Source organism: Biomphalaria glabrata, chromosome 2, assembly GCF_947242115.1.
Source record: "Biomphalaria glabrata chromosome 2, xgBioGlab47.1, whole genome shotgun sequence".
Taxonomy (NCBI): domain Eukaryota; kingdom Metazoa; phylum Mollusca; class Gastropoda; family Planorbidae; genus Biomphalaria; species Biomphalaria glabrata.
This window is the reverse complement of record NC_074712.1, coordinates 34,143,473-34,160,604: the sequence shown is the minus strand read 5'-3', so window position 1 is coordinate 34,160,604 and position 17,132 is coordinate 34,143,473. Positions and strand designations below refer to the sequence as shown.

The 17,132-nt window shown below is 37.4% G+C and overlaps 1 protein-coding gene across 1 annotated transcript in view; it reads right to left on the bottom strand.

Annotated features, from left to right (window-relative positions):
• Positions 1-306: 306 nt before the first annotated feature.
• The window catches only part of LOC106079747 (chitotriosidase-1-like), a 174,250-nt gene continuing 157,424 nt past the window's right edge, over positions 307-17,132 (bottom strand). The window contains exon 11 of the mRNA XM_056020174.1: positions 307-1,613. Within this exon, the coding sequence (XP_055876149.1) occupies positions 1,441-1,613 (173 nt within the window). The 3' untranslated portion in view covers positions 307-1,440. The remainder of the gene's footprint in view (positions 1,614-17,132) is intronic.

Here is a 17,132-nt window from a genome sequence, read left to right as displayed (position 1 = left end):
CAACTAAAGTCAGGTACACATTAGAGTTGGGTAGACTCAGAGGAAACTTAAAAATCCCGAAATTTAAAATCACATTCTTCTCCAAAATTTGAACCAAGGACTGCCAGGTTCGGAACCCAGCACTTAACCACTCAGCCAACGCACTATTTTTGAGGTTATAACTTACCCAGAATTCACTTTCCAGCTGGAAAATCAAATGAATGGTGAAACTAAGTTTAGAAATACATCTCAGTGAGCAAGTCCTGCTTCTGCATTACTATAGTATCCGCGATATGCCATAGACAAATTAGAAGCTCAATGCATTGATTGTTTTATTAGTTTAATCATTGGTATTATCTAAGCATAACAAGAACTTAATCATGAATAAATAAATCATAAACAATGGCAAAATATTGGGATGAAATGTATGCTTATCTATTTACGTAAACATTCGACAGCTTAATACATTTACATCTATCACACGAAGTACTAAATAAAACTGTAACATCCTAATGACATGCAACAGTATAGAATGTGTACCATATGCATTGACACAATAGGAAGTGGACAAGATTAAATGTGTGTGTGGTTGTCTCTTGATATAAAGAACAAGTTGTAAGAGTGAAACAGTTTTAAAACTATCTTCGTTACTCGACATCGTGTCAGCAGAAATGGGAAAGGGACATAACTAGATGAATTGGAGATGTTCATCAAATGAACCAATCCATAAATAGCAAGCTTGTTGGTCTATCTGATGTTAGAATCAAAGAAGAATGAAGTGAACAAACAACAGAGTACTGTCAGCAGTCTGGGAATCTCCAATAGCATGGCACATTATCTGTAAGATACATAGACTTTGTTCTCAATTAACATTTAAAATAACAGGAAGTAGGGCCGGATAGAAGGGAGGGCAGGCGGGGCTACTCCGCAAGGTAGGAGCTCCCACAGTAGAGAAAAATCCATGATTTGACCCATCAACAGCTCCGCAAGTTAGGAGCTCCCACAGTAGAGAAAAATCCATAATTTGACCCATCAACAGCTTTGCATTTTTTCTTTAAACAATTTTGTTAGACATTTTGACCGACAAGATTTCCTGCATTGCATAAAACCTAACAATTTTACATTTTTTGTTACTGAAATATGCTTATTTTATAATTTATTTTATTTTGTTGTGTAATATGGCCTACTTTTACGTAGCCTATTAATTAATAATAAGTGGATATTTATTTAAGTTTTCGAAAAAAGTGTAAGAACCTCTACATGCTTAAATCCGCCCCTGAAAGGAGGTATATTTATAGATAACATTGTTGTAGCAAAGCTATGCAAGAAATACTCTTTTGTATTTGAGAATTATATATGGCATATGAAGAAACAGTAGAGATACAGGATTTATAAAGGAAGAAAGATGAGATAAAACCACTGAATATTATCAAACCAGTCGGGATGATTGATCTAATTATGCTAATTTAAGAGTGGGCATTTCTTGAAATTGTCGTTGACGTCACACGTCTGCAAGCAGCGGCTAAAAAAATGTCCAGGCAGACATCTGCACTCGATGGCGAAGAAGCCGGTGAAGCAGAAGAGATAAAACATGTTTCTCTCCCCTGGTTTACCTCGAGTTGTCGGGCATGTCACTGCAAGGGAGACAAAAATAGTTATATTTGTGTGCAGGTTGTCAATGGTACAACTAAATGTCTACTTAGTAGACTTAATACTACATTTAGATCTAAATAAGGAGTTCAATATATTGCCGTATCGTTTGAGTATTTGTACAAAGCGTATATCAACTCTGTCTGTCTGGTAACAAAAGTGTACATGTTATTTCTCCCACACCCATTCTCGGATCAAGTTGAAACTTCGCATAATTATTCATTGGCATAGACAAGACATGATTGCATACAAAAAAAGTAACTAATTAGTAAATAAATTACTGGTAATTAATTATTATGTTTGATACCAACAAGGTAAATTAATACTTCTGTATTCACAGATATGGCTAAATGTAATGGGTTTAGTCCCCTTTAACAAGTGTTAACGGTATTTCTCCTTCACGCTCCGATCAAGTTAATACTTTAAACAATTATTTACTGTACCTAGCAAAACATTAATCAATTTTTTAAAATACCCAATTAGTCAATAAATACTGGCAATCAATTATCACCATTGTTATCGAATAAGGGAAATAACTTTCGCGGCGACAAAGAGAACAACTCAGAAAAAAAAAAGGAGGGGGGTGGGGAGAACAAGTTATCTTCTCACTAAATGGCTGCGACTGCCGCGGTCGGCTCGTGTTTTTTTTTAAATATATTTTGCTTGTTTACAAAGCTTATATTTACTCACTCCGTCTGTCTATCTGGTACACATTTTATACACTTTTTTATTTCCACTTTCCATTCTAAAATTTCGTACAATTATTCTTAGTCCATGACTGTACATGATTTTGTGTTTATTTAGTAAAATATAGTAATGCCTTAAGGTAATGAGATACATAAACTACAAGATCCACTCAACAAGTAAACAATTCTTATATATTTACAGATAATGGCACCAGGTTTCATACAGACTTCCACTATGTACCATGGGAGTAGCCAGGATTTTTTTTCGGGGGGGAGGGGGGGGGGTTTGGGGGGCAAATTTTCTTCCAACCCCCCCCCCTTTCCAAGCAAAAATAATATATATAGGTGTGTACGTGTGTATGTTTGTACATAATTAATCTTTATTACATACTGACCCTTCATTCTTTCGGAAGACGTTTATTGTACCCTAGAATAGGCTCTTCTTGAATTAGTGGAAAAATTGTATACTCCCCGCCATTGCCATCACTGCGCTCCTCCGACGCCAAGCACTATTTCCGGTATTAAAAGCCAACAAAATGCCTATTCTGAGGTATCTACAGTGCATTATATTACTATTAAAAAGTTTTATTTCCAAAATATAATGTTCTATTCTTACTGACTTAGATCCTACAGCGTCGTTCAGCGCACTGGGCGGCAAGCTGCTTCTCAGAAGCCTCTTCCCAACTGCTCTGAGGACCTCCATGAAAATGTGGCTCCACGTTGTATAGGATGTCCCTGTTTGCGCTTTCCGCGTAATGGTCCCCATGTCATCGCAGATCTTATTATGCGTAATTCATTTTGTCGGAGAACATGTCCCGCAAACCTCATGCGACGCTCTGTCACAACCTTACTAAGTACGGCATAGGATTTCCTTGATTGAGATCCGATTTCTATAACTGACTCCTACAATCCGTCTTAGCCATCTTTGTAGAGCCACATTTAGTGTTTTTCAATTTCACTGCACTTTATTAAAGGAGCCCAGCCACTAATAGAAATTTTTAACCTCGCTGGGCTACGCTCTTGGAATTAGGTGATTGTAGTTTGCTTTAGATTTTATATCGAAAAGAAAGTTTTTATCGTCAAAATCATTTGTGCAGGGTTTTAAACTGAGTTGTTTTGTTTTTTTTAATTCAAAACCCCCTGAGCTACGTTCATAGAATTTGTTGACTTTAGTTTGCTTTAGAATTAAATTGAATTGAGAAGTTTTCAAACTCAAAACTCTCTGTATTGGATATTTATTTAGAATTAAATTGAAGAGAGAAGTTTTCAAACTCAAAACTCTCTGTATTGGATATTTATTTAGAATTAAATTGAAGAGAGAAGTTTTCAAACTCAAAACTCTCTGTATTGGATATTTATTTAGAATTAAATTGAAGAGAGAAGTTTTCAAACTCAAAACTCTCTGTATTGGATATTTAAGCTAAAAACCACCAGGAGGGGTTTTAAACTTTTCAAAAAAAATTCTATGGAGGATAGGTTTAAACTTAAAAACCATCTGGCTTGGCTACGCTCATAGAATTTTGATTGTGCAATTTACTTTTTTTTTTATATTAAAGAGGTATTATTTTAGCTTCAAACCCCGCTGAAGGGAGGTTTAAACTCAAAATCCCTTATGGCTACGCTCATAGAATTTTGAGTGTGCAATTTGCTTTTTTTGATATTGAAGAGGTATTTTTTTTTAGCTTCAAACCCCGCTGAAGGGGGGGTTTAAACTCAAAACCCACTATGGTTACGATCATAGACTTTTGAGTGTGTAATTTGCTTTTTTATATTGAAGAGGTGGTTTCTAGCTCTAAACCCGCTGGCGGGAGTTTTAAACACAAAACCCCTCTTTGATACGCTCATAGAATCTGGTGACTGATGAATGGATAGTCTTATATTGAAGAGTGGGGTTTTATCGTTAATTTCGGATGGGGTCTTTAAATCAAAATCTTCTTTAGCTATGCTCTTGGAATTTGGGGATTGTCGTTTGCATTCTTTTTTTTTTGGTTTTGTTTTATAGAAGAGGGGGATTTAACTGCAACCACACCTCCCCCCTGCTACGCCCATGCTATGTACTACCACCGTATGTGAAGAGTAGGCTAAGTCTATATATCTAGATGTTGTTCTTTCTCTAACTAGCGTTGTTGTTTATTGTCTTGTTATTTTCAGTCTATTGTTGTCTATTGTCTTATTATTTTCAGTCTATTGCTGTCTATTGTCTTGTTATTTTCAGTCTATTGTTGTCTATTGTCTTGTTATTTTCAGTCTATTGTTGTCTATTGTCTTGTTATTTTCAGTCTATTGCTGTCTATTGTCTTGTTATTTTCAGTCTATTGTTGTCTATTGTCTTGTTATTTTCAGTCTATTGTTGTCTATTGTCTTGTTATTTTCAGTCTATTGTTGTCTATTGTCTTGTTATTTTCAGTCTATTGTTGTCTATTGTCTTGTTATTTTCAGTCTATTGTTGTCTATTGTCTTGTTATTTTCAGTCTATTGTTGTCAATTTCTTGTTATTTTCAGTCTATTGTTGTCTATTGTCATATTATTTTCAGTCTATTGTTGTCTATTGTCTTGTCCTACGTAAACTCTAGGGATTCAGGTGTTGACAGAAACATAGACTGAAAGTGGACCTTCAGTTATCTTTATCTGGTCATCATTTGTTGTTTTCTAAAACATGTATGATTATGTTTCCTGCAATGACTGACTGAGCTCTGAGCTCAATAAAGAAAGTGACAAACGCTTTTAAAAAATAAAGATGTTTTTGAGAAGCTGCTTCTCTAAAAGTGCACGGTCTTATGGTGACAGGCTGAAGTAAAAACAGGCAATACAAATTAGTATTGCAGGGCTACAATATCCCGAGTACGGAACATCCTTTATAGCATATTCAGATCTGACACTGACCTATGTCGTAAATCACGAATCTAAGTGTTTCTTGTTTCCCCTAAGATCACAAAGTTAATATTACCAAATAATGAAATCTACTTATTGACTGTATCTATAGGTTAGTCTTCTTATCAATGGGGATTATAGTCATCACATCTTTGAATTTTTTATTTTAAACTAATGGACACAGGCATCTGCTGAGATTTTAATTATGCCGATTGAGACGTCCTTGACCTCGAGTCACGTGGCTATTGATTTTAGTTTATTATTAGATTCAACTTTGGCATTGCGTTTCTGGAAAGGTACCATTCAATTAGACATCGTGACACTTTTCCAAATATAGAATAGAGTTCTATATTGAGACAAAGCCATTTACTGTCATTAAAGCTATTTTTAAAGCTTGTTATAGATCGCATATTATTATTATTGGAGAAATAAGAGAGACCTAAACACCTCCGCATCGGAGAGAGCTAGACTACTTCCGCCTGACTACAGCTAATCCAATAAAAATACACCACGGACTATTTTCTCATTCTGTAAATAATTTCTTGTTCCGTTTTAAAAAAGTGCACCTTCAAGTTTTTTAAGCCTCCACGTTGATAATCCAGCAGAAGCCACGTGACTTATACAAAGAAATAACATTAGCATAAAGACGTCACTATGACACTTTTACAAATATGATTCAATTTAGGTGTAGCTGAGACAAGAGACAAGTTACTCAAATAAAGTTTCTGACTTGAGCTGCAATGGACATATGTTATAGTTGAGACTAATTATCAGCTTCAGAAGTGTTGTTGTTTACTTTCAAGTTTTTTCATGTTAAGTGATAGCTGTCGCGTTAGTGTCTTTATGTATTAGTTTGTTTGTTTTTCCCTAGAAGTAGCTTGATATTTCTTTTACCTTTTATTTATTATATCCTTTATCATTATCAGGGGCGTAGCTAGGAATTTTCCATCGTTTGGGGGCCCGAGGGGGCTTGACCTCTTTGGGGGGGGGGCTGCATTTGCGTAATATTTAATTTTTAATGTAAAAAACATTCATTTGGGCCCCCCCCCAAGTGGGGGCCCGGAGGGATTTTCAAATTCTCCCTCAACCTCCTCCCTAGCTAGGCCACTGATCATTATAGACATCAGATTCAATAGTGCTAATTGTCTACTACTTCAAAAAAGGGACCGTGTTACGGTTGGATTGCAGTGTGGTTGAAATTTTAGAATTACATACAGAGGCAAAAAAGAAAGGGTTGGGACCATGATACGGTTGGGTAACAGCTTTGGTGAGAATGTACAATGGGGCGAATTCGTGTGTTGACGTCAGAGAACAGAAATGACGTAAAAATGGAAGGCCATGAATAACTATCGTGTACACTTGTACACTGTGCAATCTTTCAAAAAAGATCAAAGTACGTACACAACTATTAGCTCGTAGTCATGTATTGCATACTAGTTACATTGAAATGAACATTTAGACTTGAAAATACCTAAAGATGAAGTTCTACTGCTTTTTGTGTTGTTTTGTTTCCCCCCAAGAGAGAAATGCACACAATCATTGAGCACAACAAAATGAAACATCGCTGGACCAAACTGACATCCCCTCCACTGTAGTCGTTGAACTCTGTTCTGTAACTGTCACACCCGCCCCATCCCCTCCACTGTACTCGTTGAACTCTGTTCTGTAACTGTCACACCCGACCCATCCCCTCCACTGTACTCGTTGAACTCTGTTCTGTAACTGTCACACCCGCCCCATCCCCTCCACTGTTCTCGTTGAACTCTTTTCTGTAACTGTCACACCCGCCCCATTCTCAACATAGTGTCCCACTCCACCCCCTCGCCTCATTTTTTTGGTCTCCGTTGTACTGCGTACTTTAACCAGTTGTAGGGTCATTTCTATTTAGTCTCGCTAGCCAACAACATGAAACAGTCCAGTTGTAAGTGGCCTAGGGGAGTGTCTGTTTACAAGGCTTTCTTCAGCTCGCACTTTTTGTTTTTCTGCCAGGTACACATTCCGAACACGTGATTTCTCCCCCTTTCTTAAAACTTTGCACAATTTTGGATGACAACATACGCATCAATAAAAAAAATTCATCAGTTAGTTAATTAAATAGTGGTTATTAATTAATTTCATTTAATATCCAAAAAGGGATATTAAACTTTTAGTATTGATAGAAATTGTTGTAAATATGAGGTTGTCCTCATGAGATAAGCTTTTTTAAGGTATTTTTATACATATTTTTTTAAATATTTTGCTTGTTTTTAGTTGGTTTGTAGCGATTGAAAAACTACATTAGAGAATGGACGGGTTGGTCCACATACCTATATCTATATCTATATATTATACCTAGACTGGACGCGCCGATCTTGTAACACTGTATAAAAATGTTCAAACCCAACCTGTGTAATGTATAAGGCCTAATACTAAAAATCATTCTAATGTTTAGTCCGAGTAATTGAATATCATAAAAAAGAGCACCCTCGTCTCAAACTTATTAACTATAAAGATCTAGGTAATCAATGTATTTAAATGTACAATCTAAAATCATAAGATGATTAAAATCGACAAGTTTACATTATTTAGATCTAGGATTGTACAATATCTCATTGGAAACTAAAAGGAAATGACTTTATATCATAGATTTGCGTGAATATTTAGTTCTGTGATTAATAACCCATTCTATTTTAAATTCCGCAAAATGGGATTGCATTATTACCAAAATTTGAAAACTAAAAATCATTACATTTCTAAGACAGAAGAGAGCGATTGGTATAGATTCATGGCGAATTCCCTTATAGCTCGAGAAAGAGTTACTTATATAACAATTGATATGTATATATCCGTGGGACTGTCTAGGGTTAAGACTATTTCTGGCAAAAGGAAGAGAGGAAAGAAGAGAAACGGTTGTGGTATCCCAAAAGAATAAGGGACAGGTTAGGGTTTAAGGTTCTTGCCGAGAACTGAAACAACGATTAATGTTAGTAAGATGAATTTTATACATAAAAAACTCACATACCAACACAAACATACACTCAGAAATAGATGTACCGTTCACCTCAAAGTGTTTCAGTATAAAAACTGTTAGGTTTCGTTTTTCCCTCAGATGTCTGATGACAAAGGGGGACTATTTTCATTAGATATGTGATGTTAGCTGACCAATGCCGCCCTTTTCATTTGATATGTGATGTTAGCTGACCATTGCCGCTCTTTTCATTTGATATGTGATGTTAGCTGACCAATGCCGTCTTTTTCATTTGATATGTAATGTTAGCTGACCAATGCCGCTCTTTTAATTTGATATGTGATGTTAGCTGACCAATGCCGCTCTTTTCATTTGATATGTGATGTTAGCTGACCAATGCCAACCTTTTAATTTGATATGTGATGTAAGTTGACCAATGCCGCCGTTTTAATTTGATATGTGATGATAGCTGACCAATGCCGCTCTTTTCATTTGATATGTGATGTTAGCTGACCAATGCCGCCCTTTTAATTTAATATGTGATGTTAGCTGACTAATGCTGCCCTTTTAATTTGATATGTGATGTTAGCTGACCAATGCCGCCCTTTTCATTTGATATGTGATGTAAGCTGACCAATGCCGCTCTTTTCATTTGATATGTGATGTTAGCTGACCAATGCCGTCTTTTTCATTTGATATGTAATGTTAGCTGACCAATGCCGCCCTTTTCATTAGATATGTGATGTTAGCTGACCAATGCCGCCAATTTTATCTGATATGTGATGTTAGCTGACCAATGCCGCTCTTTTCATTTGATATGTGATGTTAGCTGACCAATGCCGTCTTTTTCATTTGATATGTAATGTTAGCTGACCAATGCCGCCCTTTTCATTTGATATGTGATGTTAGCTGACCAATGCCGCCAATTTTATCTGATATGTGATGTTAGCTGACCAATGCCGCTCTTTTCATTTGATATGTGGTTAGCTGACCAATGCCGCCGTTTTAATTTGATATGTGATGTTAGCTGACCAATGCAGCCCTTTTCATTTGATATGTGATGTTAGCTGACCAATGCCAAATTTTAATTTGATATGTGATGAAAGCTGACCAATGCCGCTCTTTTCATTTGATATGTGATGTTAGCTGACCAATGCCGCCCTTTTCATTTGATATGTGATGTAAGCTGACCAATGCCGCTCTTTTCATTTGATATGTGATGTTAGCTGACCAATGCCGCCCTTTTCATTTGATATGTGATGTTAGCTGACCAATGCCGCCAATTATATCTGATAGGTGATGTTAGCTGACCAATGCCGCTCTTTTCATTTGATATGTGATGTTAGCTGACCAATGCCGTCTTTTTCATTTGATATGTAATGTTAGCTGACCAATGCCGCCCTTTTCATTTGATATGTGATGTTAGCTGACCAATGCCGCCAATTTTATCTGATATGTGATGTTAGCTGACCAATGCCGCTCTTTTCATTTGATATGTGATGTTAGCTGACCAATGCCGCCGTTTTAATTTGATATGTGATGTTAGCTGACCAATGCAGCCCTTTTCATTTGATATGTGATGTTAGCTGACCAATGCCAAATTTTAATTTGATATGTGATGAAAGCTGACCAATGCCGCTCTTTTCATTTGATATGTGATGTTAGCTGACCAATGCCGCTCTTTTAATTTGATATGCGATGTTAGCTGACAAATGCTGCCCTTTTAAGTTGATATGTGATGTTAGCTGACCAATGCCGCCCTTTTCATTTGATATGTGATGTTAGCTGACCAATGCCGCTCTTTTCATTTGATATGTGATGTTAGCTGACCAATGCCAAATTTTAATTTGATATGTGATGTTAGCTGACCAATGCCGACGTTTTAATTTGATATGTGATGAACGCTGACCAATGCCGCTCTTTTCATTTGATATGTGATGTTAGCTGACCAATGCCGCCCTTTTAATTTGATATGCGATGTTAGCTGACAAATGCTGCCCTTTTAATTTGATATGTGATGTTAGCTGACCAATGCCGCTCTTTTCATTTGATATGTGATGTTAGCTGACCAATGCCGCTCTTTTCATTTGATATGTGATGTTAGCTGACCAATGCCGTTCTTTTCATTTGATATGTAATGTTAGGTGACCAATGCCGCTCTTTTAATTTGATATGTGATGTTAGCTGACCAATGCCGCTCTTTTCATTTGATATGTGATGTTAGCTGACCAATGCCGCCCTTTTCATTTGATATGTGATGTTAGCTGACAAATGCTGCCCTTTTAATTTGATATGTGATGTTAGCTGACCAATGCCGCTCTTTTCATTTGAAATGTGATGTTAGCTGACCAATGTTGCCCTTTTCATTTGATATGTGATGTTAGCTGACCAATGCCGCCCTTTTCATTTGATATGTGATGTTAACTGACCAATGCCGCCTTTTTCATTTGATATGTGATGTTAGCTGACCAATGCCGCCAATTTTATCTGATATGTGATGTTAGCTGACCAATGCCGCTCTTTTCATTTGATATGTGATGTTAGCTGACCAATGCCGCCATTTTAATTTGATATGTGATGTTAGCTGACCAATGCCGTCTTTTTCATTTGATATGTAATGTTAGCTGACCAATGCCGCCCTTTTCATTTGATATGTAATGTTAGCTGACCAATGCCGCCAATTTTATCTGATATGTGATGTTAGCTGACCAATGCCGCTCTTTTCATTTGATATGTGATGTTAGCTGACCAATGCCGCCGTTTTAATTTGATATGTGATGTTAGCTGACCAATGCCGTCTTTTTCATTTGATATGTAATGTTAGCTGATCAATGCCGCCCTTTTCATTTGATATGTGTTGTTAGCTGACCAATGCCGCCAATTTTATCTGATATGTGATGTTAGCTGACCAATGCCGCTCTTTTCATTTGATATGTGATGTTAGCTGACCAATGCCGCTCTTTTAATTTGATATGTGATGTTAGCTGACCAATGCCGCTCTTTTCATTTGATATGTGATGTTAGCTGACCAATGCCAACCTTTTAATTTGATATGTGATGTAAGTTGACCAATGCCGCCGTTTTAATTTGATATGTGATGTTAGCTGACCAATGCCGCCCTTTTCATTTGATATGTGATGTTAGCTGACCAATGCCACCCTTTTCATTTGATATGTGATGTTAGCTGACCAATGCTGCCCTTTTAATTTGATATGTGATGTTAGCTGACCAATGCCGCCCTTTTATTTGATATGTGATGTTAGCTGACCAATGCCGCCCTTTTCATTTGATATGTGATGTTAACTGACCAATGCCGCCCATTTTATCTGATATGTCTTGTTAGCTGACCAATGCCGCTCTTTTCATTTGATATGTGATGTTAGCTGACCAATGCCAAATTTTAATTTGATATGTGATGTTAGCTGACCAATGCCGCCTTTTAATTTGATATGTGATGATAGCTGACCAATGCCGCTCTTTTCATTTGATATGTGATGTTAGCTGACCAATGCCGCCGTTTTAATTTGATATGTGATGTTAGCTGACCAATGCCACCCTTTTCATTTGATATGTGATGTTAGCTGACCAATGCCAAATTTTAATTTGATATGTGATGTTAGCTGACCAATGCCGCCTTTTAATTTGATATGTGATGATAGCTGACCAATGCCGCTCTTTTCATTTGATATGTGATGTAAGCTGACCAATGCCGCCCTTTTAATTTAATATGTGATGTTAGCTGACTAATGCTGCCCTTTTAATTTGATATGTGATGTTAGCTGACCAATGCCGCCCTTTTCATTTGATATGTGATGTAAGCTGACCAATGCCGCTCTTTTCATTTGATATGTGATGTTAGCTGACCAATGCCGTCTTTTTCATTTGATATGTAATGTTAGCTGACCAATGCCGCCCTTTTCATTAGATATGTGATGTTAGCTGACCAATGCCGCCAATTTTATCTGATATGTGATGTTAGCTGACCAATGCCGCTCTTTTCATTTGATATGTGATGTTAGCTGACCAATGCCGCCCTTTTCATTTGATATGTGATGTTAGCTGACCAATGCCGCCAATTTTATCTGATATGTGATGTTAGCTGACCAATGCCGCTCTTTTCATTTGATATGTGATGTTAGCTGACCAATGCCGCCGTTTTAAATTTGATATGTGATGTTAGCTGACCAATGCAGCCCTTTTCATTTGATATGTGATGTTAGCTGACCAATGCCAAATTTTAATTTGATATGTGATGAAAGCTGACCAATGCCGCTCTTTTCATTTGATATGTGATGTTAGCTGACCAATGCCGCCCTTTTCATTTGATATGTGATGTAAGCTGACCAATGCCACTCTTTTCATTTGATATGTGATGTTAGCTGACCAATGCCGCCCTTTTCATTTGATATGTGATGTTAGCTGACCAATGCCGCCAATTATATCTGATATGTGATGTTAGCTGACCAATGCCGCTCTTTTCATTTGATATGTGATGTTAGCTGACCAATGCCGTCTTTTTCATTTGATATGTAATGTTAGCTGACCAATGCCGCCCTTTTCATTTGATATGTGATGTTAGCTGACCAATGCCGCCAATTTTATCTGATATGTGATGTTAGCTGACCAATGCCGCTCTTTTCATTTGATATGTGATGTTAGCTGACCAATGCCGCCGTTTTAATTTGATATGTGATGTTAGCTGACCAATGCAGCCCTTTTCATTTGATATGTGATGTTAGCTGACCAATGCCAAATTTTAATTTGATATGTGATGAAAGCTGACCAATGCCGCTCTTTTCATTTGATATGTGATGTTAGCTGACCAATGCCGCCCTTTTAATTTGATATGCGATGTTAGCTGACAAATGCTGCCCTTTTAATTTGATATGTGATGTTAGCTGACCAATGCCGCCCTTTTCATTTGATATGTGATGTTAGCTGACCAATGCCGCTCTTTTCATTTGATATGTGATGTTAGCTGACCAATGCCAAATTTTAATTTGATATGTGATGTTAGCTGACCAATGCCGACGTTTTAATTTGATATGTGATGAACGCTGACCAATGCCGCTCTTTTCATTTGATATGTGATGTTAGCTGACCAATGCCGCCCTTTTAATTTGATATGCGATGTTAGCTGACAAATGCTGCCCTTTTAATTTGATATGTGATGTTAGCTGACCAATGCCGCCCTTTTCATTTGATATGTGATGTTAGCTGACCAATGCCGCCCTTTTCATTTGATATGTGATGTTAGCTGACCAATGCCGTTCTTTTCATTTGATATGTGATGTTAGCTGACCAATGCCGCCCTTTTCATTTGATATGTGATGTTAGCTGACAAATGCTGCCCTTTTAATTTGATATGTGATGTTAGCTGACCAATGCCGCTCTTTTCATTTGATATGTGATGTTAGCTGACCAATGTTGCCCTTTTCATTTGATATGTGATGTTAGCTGACCAATGCCGCCCTTTTCATTTGATATGTGATGTTAACTGACCAATGCCGCCTTTTTCATTTGATATGTGATGTTAGCTGACCAATGCCGCCAATTTTATCTGATATGTGATGTTAGCTGACCAATGCCGCCAATTTTATCTGATATGTGATGTTAGCTGACCAATGCCGCTCTTTTCATTTGATATGTGATGTTAGCTGACCAATGCCGCCGTTTTAATTTGATATGTGATGTTAGCTGACCAATGCAGCCCTTTTCATTTGATATGTGATGTTAGCTGACCAATGCCGCCCTTTTCATTTGATATGTGATGTTAGCTGACCAATGCCGCCAATTATATCTGATATGTGATGTTAGCTGACCAATGCCGCTCTTTTCATTTGATATGTGATGTTAGCTGACCAATGCCGTCTTTTTCATTTGATATGTGATGTTAGCTGACCAATGCCAAATTTTAATTTGATATGTGATGTTAGCTGACCAATGCCGCCTTTTAATTTGATATGTGATGATAGCTGACCAATGCCGCTCTTTTCATTTGATATGTGATGTTAGCTGACCAATGCCGCCCTTTTAATTTGATATGTGATGTTAGCTGACTAATGCTGCCCTTTTAATTTGATATGTGATGTTAGCTGACCAATGCCGCCCTTTTCATTTGATATGTGATGTTAACTGACCAATGCCGCCCTTTTCATTTGATATGTGATGTTAGCTGACCAATGCCGCCAATTTTATCTGATATGTGATGTTAGCTGACCAATGCCGCTCTTTTCATTTGATATGTGATGTTAGCTGACCAATGCCGCCGTTTTAATTTGATATGTGATGTTAGCTGACCAATGCCACCCTTTTCATTTGATATGTGATGTTAGCTGACCAATGCCAAATTTTAATTTGATATTTGATGTTAGCTGACCAATGCCGCCGTTTTAATTTGATATGTGATGAAAGCTGACCAATGCCGCTCTTTTCATTTGATATGTGATGTTAGCTGACCAATGCCGCCCTTTTAATTTGATATGCGATGTTAGCTGACAAATGCTGCCCTTTTAATTTGATATGTGATGTTAGCTGACCTATGCCGATCTTTTCATTTGATATGTGATGTTAGCTGACCAATGCCGTCCTTTTCATTTGATATGTAATGTTAGCTGACCAATGCCGCTCTTCTAATTTGATATGTGATGTTAGCTGACCAATGCCGCTCTTTTCATTTGATATGTGATGTTAGCTGACCAATGCCGCCCTTTTAATTTAATATGTGATGTTAGCTGACCAATGCCGCCAATTTTATCTGATATGTGATGTTAGCTGACCAATGCCGCTCTTTTCATTTGATATGTGATGTTAGCTGACCAATGCCGCCGTTTTAATTTGATATGTGATGTTTGCTGACCAATGCAGCCCTTTTCATTTGATATGTGATGTTAGCTGACCAATGCCAAATTTTAATTTGATATGTGATGAAAGCTGACCAATGCCGCTCTTTTCATTTGATATGTGATGTTAGCTGACCAATGCCGCCCTTTTAATTTGATATGCGATGTTAGCTGACAAATGCTGCCCTTTTAATTTGATATGTGATGTTAGCTGACCAATGCCGCCCTTTTCATTTGATATGTGATGTTAGCTGACCAATGCCGCTCTTTTCATTTGATATGTGATGTTAGCTGACCAATGCAAAATTTTAATTTGATATGTGATGTTAGCTGACCAATGCCGACGTTTTAATTTGATATGTGATGAACGCTGACCAATGCCGCTCTTTTCATTTGATATGTGATGTTAGCTGACAATGCCGCCCTTTTAATTTGATATGCGATGTTAGCTGACAAATGCTGCCCTTTTAATTTGATATGTGATGTTAGCTGACCAATGCCGCCCTTTTCATTTGATATGTGATGAACGCTGACCAATGCCGCTCTTTTCATTTGATATGTGATGTTAGCTGACCAATGCCGCCCTTTTAATTTGATATGCGATGTTAGCTGACAAATGCTGCCCTTTTAATTTGATATGTGATGTTAGCTGACCAATGCCGCCCTTTTCATTTGATATGTGATGAACGCTGACCAATGCCGCTCTTTTCATTTGATATGTGATGTTAGCTGACCAATGCCGCTCTTTTCATTTGATATGTGATGTTAGCTGACCAATGCCAAATTTTAATTTGATATGTGATGTTAGCTGACCAATGCCGACGTTTTAATTTGATATGTGATGAACGCTGACCAATGCCGCTCTTTTCATTTGATATGTGATGTTAGCTGACCAATGCCGCCCTTTTAATTTGATATGCGATGTTAGCTGACAAATGCTGCCCTTTTAATTTGATATGTGATGTTAGCTGACCAATGCCGCCCTTTTCATTTGATATGTGATGTTAGCTGACCAATGCCGCTCTTTTCATTTGATATGTGATGTTAGCTGACCAATGCCGTTCTTTTCATTTGATATGTAATGTTAGGTGACCAATGCCGCTCTTTTAATTTGATATGTGATGTTAGCTGACCAATGCCGCTCTTTTCATTTGATATGTGATGTTAGCTGACCAATGCCGCCCTTTTCATTTGATATGTGATGTTAGCTGACAAATGCTGCCCTTTTAATTTGATATGTGATGTTAGCTGACCAATGCCGCTCTTTTCATTTGATATGTGATGTTAGCTGACCAATGTTGCCCTTTTCATTTGATATGTGATGTTAGCTGACCAATGCCGCCCTTTTCATTTGATATGTGATGTTAACTGACCAATGCCGCCTTTTTCATTTGATATGTGATGTTAGCTGACCAATGCCGCCAATTTTTATCTGATATGTGATGTTAGCTGACCAATGCCGCCAATTTTATCTGATATGTGATGTTAGCTGACCAATGCCGCTCTTTTCATTTGATATGTGATGTTAGCTGACCAATGCCGCCGTTTTAATTTGATATGTGATGTTAGCTGACCAATGCAGCCCTTTTCATTTGATATGTGATGTTAGCTGACCAATGCCAAATTTTAATTTGATATGTGATGAAAGCTGACCAATGCCGCTCTTTTCATTTGATATGTGATGTTAGCTGACCAATGCCGCCCTTTTCATTTGATATGTGATGTAAGCTGACCAATGCCGCTCTTTTCATTTGATATGTGATGTTAGCTGACCAATGCCGCCCTTTTCATTTGATATGTGATGTTAGCTGACCAATGCCGCCAATTATATCTGATATGTGATGTTAGCTGACCAATGCCGCTCTTTTCATTTGATATGTGATGTTAGCTGACCAATGCCGTCTTTTTCATTTGATATGTGATGTTAGCTGACCAATGCCAAATTTTAATTTGATATGTGATGTTAGCTGACCAATGCCGCCTTTTAATTTGATATGTGATGATAGCTGACCAATGCCGCTCTTTTCATTTGATATGTGATGTTAGCTGACCAATGCCGCCCTTTTCATTTGATATGTGATGTTAGCTGACTAATGCTGCCCTTTTAATTTGATATGTGATGTTAGCTGACCAATGCCGCCCTTTTCATTTGATATG